Source organism: Mandrillus leucophaeus, unplaced genomic scaffold, assembly GCF_000951045.1.
Source record: "Mandrillus leucophaeus isolate KB7577 unplaced genomic scaffold, Mleu.le_1.0 Scaffold366, whole genome shotgun sequence".
Classification (NCBI taxonomy): Eukaryota; Metazoa; Chordata; class Mammalia; order Primates; family Cercopithecidae; genus Mandrillus; species Mandrillus leucophaeus.
In genome coordinates this window covers 876,798-883,693 of record NW_012103876.1, presented here as the reverse complement: position 1 = coordinate 883,693, position 6,896 = coordinate 876,798, and the positions used below count along the sequence as shown (strand labels likewise).

Below are 6,896 nucleotides of genomic sequence, written 5' to 3'. Positions count from 1 at the left end.
AGCATGACCCTGTATATGGCACCGATAGCATGTGCCGTGTGTGTGTGTGTCCGTATGTGTGTGTGTGTGTGTGTGTGTGTCTCTTGGCCAGTGTCATGTGCACTAAATGCTGTGTGCGTGACATGCCCCAAGAGTGTGGCATTTGCCCTGGGTGTGGCATCCGCAGCATGTGGCTGTGCGGGTGTCAAGGAGCGGTGGCTCCTCCAGCATGCGTCGCGAGGTGCTTGTGCCCTGCATGTGTGGCGTGTTCTCTGTACGCAGGAGGCTGCCTCAGATGGGGCTGCGGGGTCTGCTGACCTCTGCCCTCTGCCCACAGAGCCCTGCCTGGCTCCCAGCATGGAGCAGCAAGAGCAGGAGCTGACAGTAGCCCTTGGGCAGCCTGTGCGGCTGTGCTGTGGGCGGGCTGAGCGTGGTGGCCACTGGTACAAGGAGGGCAGTCGCCTGGCACCTGCTGGCCGTGTACGGGGCTGGAGGGGCCGCCTAGAGATTGCCAGCTTCCTACCTGAGGATGCTGGCCGCTACCTCTGCCTGGCCCGAGCCTCCATGATCGTCCTGCAAAATCTCACCTTGACTATAGATGGTAAGAGACTCTAGCAGTTAAGGGATGCCTGGGGAGAGAGACCTGCCCCTCCTGGACCTCAGATGCCTCCCTCTGTCCTTGATGTAGACTCCTTGACCTCCAGCAACGATGATGAGGACCCCCAGTCCCATAGGGACTCCTCGAATGGGCACATTTACCCCCAGCAAGGTGAGTATAAGTCTTCAAGGACTTGTGTCCCCGCTGCTCATTTAATCGCTGAGAAGAAGAGGTCTGTGTGGGAACACACGGTCATTCTAAGGGCCTTCCTCTCCCCTCCAGCACCCTACTGGACACACCCCCAGCGCATGGAGAAGAAACTGCATGCAGTACCGGCTGGGAACACCGTCAAGTTCCGCTGTCCGGCTGCAGGCAACCCCACGCCCACCATCCGCTGGCTTAAGGATGGACAGGCCTTTCATGGGGAGAACCGCATTGGAGGCATTCGGGTGAGTCTCTGGGTTCCAAGACCGTCTGCTGCCTCATTCTCATTCCTTCCTCAGTCCCCTCATGCCTACAAGCACACCTACACATCCATTGAATGAGGAAAGCAATTGCGGGGTCCCAGAAGGAGCCCTGGACTGTGGACCTGGGCAGCTCTGGTTCCTCTTCTGCTACTCTCTGGCAAGTGACTTAACCTCACAGCCTTAGCAACTCCATTTGTAAAGTGAGAAGAATCACGGACTGGTTGGTCTCAGTAAGCCTTAGCATCTCATCATCTTGATGAGACCCTGCAGGGTCAGCTCCATGCTGTCATAAGGCAACTGAGTCTCAGAGAAGGCAAGGGCTGGCTCAGAGTGGCACAGCCAGGGAGAGGGAGAGCTAAAATTCAAAAGGCTCAAACCCAAGGCTTAAGCACTCTGGGGAGCCTTCTCCTTTGTCCCATAGTCCTTGGCCTGGCCCTGATGTTCTCGGGGCCTAGAGAGCTTGAGAAGAGTCCTGTGGGCAGGATGAGGATCTAGCCCCCTGGTCCTCTGGCCCCCGTGGTGGACATGGTCTGGTGGTCCTGGACACGCCCTCTGCCTGCAGCTGCGCCACCAGCACTGGAGTCTCGTGATGGAGAGCGTGGTGCCCTCGGACCGCGGCACATACACCTGCCTGGTGGAGAACGCTGTGGGCAGCATCCGCTATAACTACCTGCTGGATGTGCTGGGTGAGTGCGGGGCCGGAAACGGGGGAGGCCTGACCCATCCTGGGCTCAGTCGTGCCCTCCGGTGGGGTCTAGTCTGGCGGGCAGGATGGACTCAGATGAGTCAAGCAGCTCGGTGACCAGGCGGTCAGGGGAAAGCACAGGGGTTAGTGTGGGGCTGGAGGAGCAGGGCTCTGCCAAGAGGAAAAGCAAGAAGGACAGCCAGGCAGAGGGCGCAGCCTGAGCTGCAGGCCTGAGTATAACGAATGCCGTGCACTTGCAGGCCAGCGTATTCGGAGGTGTGGCTTTTATATGGGGAGCCAGGTGGTGGAGGGTTTTGAGTGCTAGGCTGAAACGTCCTTGACCCGAAGCAATGAGGAGCCAGGGAAGGTTGAAACAGGGTAAGCAGGAGACGGACAAGAAGCTGCAGAAAGGTCCTTCCCTTGAACTTGAGGAAGGCTGGAGGGAGGCAAACAGGTGCTTCTATGGGTGCCGGTGATGAGAGTTGACTACCTTGCCTGGTCCCCAGAGCGGTCCCCGCACCGGCCCATCCTGCAGGCTGGGCTCCCGGCCAACACCACAGCCGTGGTGGGCAGTGACGTGGAGCTGCTGTGCAAGGTGTACAGCGATGCCCAGCCCCACATCCAGTGGCTGAAGCACATCGTCATCAACGGCAGCAGCTTCGGGGCCGACGGCTTCCCCTATGTGCAAGTCCTAAAGGTGCACCGTGCTCCAGCCTGGGCCCCACTCTCCCACCCAGGATTGGGGGCTCCCCAGCTTCCCTGTTGATCACATGTGGCCCCAGGCCCTGCTGTGACCCCAGAGTATGTCTCCCTCCCCAGACTGCAGACATCAATAGCTCAGAGGTGGAGGTCCTGTACCTGCGGAACGTGTCAGCCGAGGACGCAGGCGAGTACACCTGCCTTGCAGGCAATTCCATCGGCCTCTCCTACCAGTCTGCCTGGCTCACGGTGCTGCCAGGTAAGCACCTGCAGGGCCAGAATATGCTGCGAGATACCCCTCTGGGCCAGCAGTGGGGGCTGTGGCCTGTTGGGTGGTCAGTCTCTGTTGGCTTGTGGGGTCTGCCCTCGGGGGCAGTGTGTGGATTTGTGAGTTTGAGCTGTATGGCAGCCCCTCTGTGCCTGTCCACGTGTGGCTGTCCATGTGACCCTCTGCTGAGCTATGGGACTGGGCATAACTACAGCTTCCTCCGTGTGTGTCCCCACATATGCTGGGAGCTGGGAGGGACTGAGTTAGGGCACATGGGGCGGCCAGTCTTACCACTGACCAGTTTATCTGTCTGTATATGTTCATGTGCGAGGGCAGAGGAGGACCTCACATGGACCGCAGCAACGCCCGAGGCCAGGTATACGGACGTCATCCTGTACGCGTCGGGCTCCCTGGCCTTGGCTGTGCTCCTGCTGCTGGCCGGGCTGTATCGAGGGCAGGCGCTCCACGGCCGGCACCCCCGCCCACCCGCCACTGTGCAGAAGCTCTCCCGCTTCCCTCTGGCCCGACAGGTACTGGGCGCATCCCCCACCTCGCATGTGGCAGCCTGACTCCAGCAGGCAGAACCAAGTCTCCCACTTTGCAGTTCTCCCTGGAGTCAGGCTCTTCCGGCAAGTCAAGCTCATCCCTGGTGCGAGGCGTGCGTCTCTCCTCCAGCGGCCCCGCCTTGCTCGCCGGCCTCGTGAGTCTAGACCTACCTCTCGACCCACTGTGGGAGTTTCCCCGGGACAGGTGCGCTGAGCTGTGTGGGGGCAGGGACGCAGGCGCCAGGTTGCAGCCTGCCCTCAGCAGGAGTGACTCGCAGGTCTGAGGCATGGACTTTCTCCATCTCCAGGCTGGTGCTTGGGAAGCCCCTGGGCGAGGGCTGCTTTGGACAGGTAGTACGTGCAGAGGCCTTTGGCATGGACCCTGCCCGGCCTGACCAAGCCAGTACTGTGGCTGTCAAGATGCTCAAAGGTGAGTGTGACCCAGTGTGGTGGCTCACACCTGTAATGCCAGCACTTTGGGAGACCGAGGTGGGAGGATCACTTGAATCCAGGAGTTTGAGGCCAACCTGGGCAACATGGCGAGACTTCATCTCTACAAAAAAAAATAAGAAAATTAGTTGGGTGTGGTGGTGTGTGCCTTTAGTCCCAGTTACTAGGAAGGCTGAGTCAGGAGGATCCCTTGAACCCAGGAGTTGGAGGTTGCAGTGAGCCATGATCACGCCACTGTATTCCAACTTGGGCAACAGAGTGAAACCCTATCTGGAAAAAAAAAAAAGAAATAAAAGTAAAAGGTGAATGTGGCAGCCTGGAGGAGGTGCTATGGCATTGGGACTAATAGAAGGGGATCACAGAGCTACCGGGTGAGCCCTGGAGCTGGGAGAGGCTGTGGGATCCCACCTTTAAACCTGCAGTTCAGCTCTGCTCCTGACCCTGGCAAGTGACTTCTGAGCCTCAGTTTTCCCTCGTGTCATATGGGGTAAATAACAGTCCCTACTCCCAGCCCAGGGACTGTGGAAAGTGCCTGGCTCATAGTCAGCGCTCAACAAATCGTCACCATTGGGGTGACGATGATGAGAAGGATTTGGTGTGACAGGCTCGATATCCTCTGTCAGCATCAGTCTGTGTCAGCCTTGACTTCACCTCTTCTCAGCCTCACAGGCCCTCCCCCGCCTTCCCTGTGGTCCCCCCTTTCCCTGTGGTTCCCCCCTTCCCTGTGGTTCCCCCCTTCCCTGTGGTTCCCCCCAGACACACCCTCAGCCTCCCTTGGACCCTCCCTAGGTCCATCCCGCGTCCACTGCTCTAGGAGGACAGCCCTTCTGCTTGCACCCAGTCCCAGCCCCGAGGGTGCTCTTGCCAGGCACTCCCGTACCCCGCCCATCAGGACCTGTCGTCGCAGTTCCCCAGCGCCCCCTCCAAGAATGGCCTCAACTGCTCTTCTGCTCCTCCCCTCCTCCCTACACAGCTGGGGCCACCTGGTGCTCCCTGGGAGGCAGGGATTGAGAAATGTGCATTGTGACATTGCCGTGTGTGGGTGGGGAGTGTTACATCATTGGCCCAGGGCCACAGGTCAGCCCCAGGGGCCCAGCCAGAGAAGCCAGAGCAGCCTTCTTCCCAAGCTCCCTGGTTGCGCCCTGCCTGCCGCCGGCTCCCTGAATTCCCAGGCCAGTTGGACGCCAGGCCCTGGTCAAACAGACCCCAGGGTGCCAGCCTGCTTTCCGCTCCCAGAAGCTCTGACCCCATGTAGGGACTACCGCTAACCCCTCCAGAGGCAGCTTCCTTCCTGCTCCGAGCTCTTCCCCTCTCTCCTGTTTCCTGGACCTGCCCACTGGAAGGCCTGCCTCTCAGATCCTTGATATGGTTGCATCCTTGCAACTGCTGTGACAGGTAGGGTGTGACCCACTGCTCTGTTTCCCACAAGACGACCCTGAGGTTCAGAGACACTAGGAGACTTTTTCAAGGCCACACAGACTAGCAAGGATTCAGCCCTAGACCTACGTAGCCCTGGTCCAGTGCTCCTCGCCCTGCCCCTGCCTCTGCCTCGCCCTGCCCCTGCCTCTGCCTCGCCCTGCCCCTGCCTCTGCCTGTTCCCTCATGTAGTTGGAGAGCAGCCTCTTCACCCCATCTGCTGCCCTTACAGACAACGCCTCTGACAAGGACCTGGCTGACCTGGTCTCGGAGATGGAGGTGATGAAGCTGATTGGCCGACACAAGAACATCATCAACCTGCTGGGTGTCTGCACCCAGGAAGGTGGGGCCAAGGCGGGGCCGGCTGCATGGGCCGTTAGGGTACAGAGCCAAAGCTGTGGCAGTCTCTCCAAGCTCCCTCCACTCCCTCTGTAGGGCCCCTGTATGTAATCGTGGAGTGCGCTGCCAAGGGAAACCTGCGGGAGTTCCTGCGGGCCCGGCGCCCCCCGGGCCCTGACCTCAGCCCGGACGGTCCTCAGAGCAGTGAGGGGCCACTCTCCTTCCCAGTCCTGGTCTCCTGCGCCTACCAGGTGGCCCGAGGCATGCAGTATCTGGAGTCCCGGAAGGTACAGGCGGTAGGGCTCTGGGCCCCTCTCGATCTCTCCAGCTCCACTCTCTCAGGCCTGTGGCATTAAATGTCCCCAACTTCTTCCTCTCTGCTCTTTTTCATGACCCCACGTCAGTGTCCCCAGGCATTCATGCTTTCCTGCCTTCCCCACTTGTTCCTCACACTTCCCGAGAGGGGAGAGGGGAGAGGGGGGAGGGGACACAGGAGAGGGCGTTCCCCATTTCTAAACCTTGACCACCTCCTCTGTAAAGTGGGTGGAGGGCCCCTGCCCCTGGGCCTGCTGGGGGGTGGTGTGTGCTCAGCTCAAGGTCAGGTGTCCTGATGCACCCAAGCCCCCACTCCCTGCAGTGTATCCACCGGGACCTGGCTGCCCGCAATGTGCTGGTGACGGAGGACAATGTGATGAAGATAGCTGACTTTGGGCTGGCCCGTGGCGTCCACCACATTGACTACTATAAGAAAACCAGCAATGTGAGGGAGACGGGACAGAACTGGATGGGAGTGGAGCGGGGCTGGGCCTGGGGTGGCAGGCATGGGGACTCGTGGGACTCTGCACTGAGGCCCTCCCTCCCCTCCAGGGCCGCCTGCCTGTCAAGTGGATGGCGCCCGAGGCCTTGTTTGACCGAGTGTACACACACCAGAGTGACGTGTGAGTCCTGCCAGCGGTCACTGTCCTACCCCACAAAAAGGGCAAGGCACTGCCCAAAGTCACATGGCCCCAGGAGGCCTGCGCTCCAGGGCTCCTTCAGATTTGTTCTGGGATCCGGGTGGGACCACACTCCAGGAGGAGCCCACTCCTCACCAGCTGGGGTGGGTCATGCCTATGGGGTCCCCCGTCCTAACCCCAGTCTTAGGGAGGGCGCTGGGCCACACTGAGCCCTGGCCCTGCCTCCAGGTGGTCTTTTGGGGTCCTGCTGTGGGAGATCTTCACCCTCGGGGGCTCCCCGTATCCTGGCATCCCGGTGGAGGAGCTGTTCTCACTGCTGCGGGAGGGACATCGGATGGACCGACCCCCACACTGCCCCCCAGAGCTGTGAGGCCTCATCCTGCCCTCGACCCCCACTTTCCAGTCCTCCTCCTCTGCCCTGACCTTGGCCTCAGGGTTTGTGCCGGCCAGAAGGACAACACTAACAACAACTCCTCCTCCTCTTCCTCCTCCTC

The 6,896-nt window shown here is 60.3% G+C and overlaps 1 protein-coding gene across 1 annotated transcript in view; it reads left to right on the top strand.

Annotated features, from left to right (window-relative positions):
• The window catches only part of FGFR4 (fibroblast growth factor receptor 4), a 16,679-nt gene that overhangs the window by 7,889 nt on the left and 1,894 nt on the right, over window positions 1–6,896 (top strand). Inside the window, exons 6-16 of the mRNA XM_011989978.1 lie at window positions 1,607–1,730; window positions 2,236–2,426; window positions 2,549–2,687; window positions 3,033–3,226; window positions 3,301–3,446; window positions 3,550–3,671; window positions 5,340–5,450; window positions 5,543–5,733; window positions 6,084–6,206; window positions 6,314–6,384; window positions 6,631–6,768. Coding sequence (XP_011845368.1) covers window positions 1,607–1,730; window positions 2,236–2,426; window positions 2,549–2,687; window positions 3,033–3,226; window positions 3,301–3,446; window positions 3,550–3,671; window positions 5,340–5,450; window positions 5,543–5,733; window positions 6,084–6,206; window positions 6,314–6,384; window positions 6,631–6,768 — 1,550 coding nt within the window. The remainder of the gene's footprint in view (window positions 1–1,606; window positions 1,731–2,235; window positions 2,427–2,548; window positions 2,688–3,032; window positions 3,227–3,300; window positions 3,447–3,549; window positions 3,672–5,339; window positions 5,451–5,542; window positions 5,734–6,083; window positions 6,207–6,313; window positions 6,385–6,630; window positions 6,769–6,896) is intronic.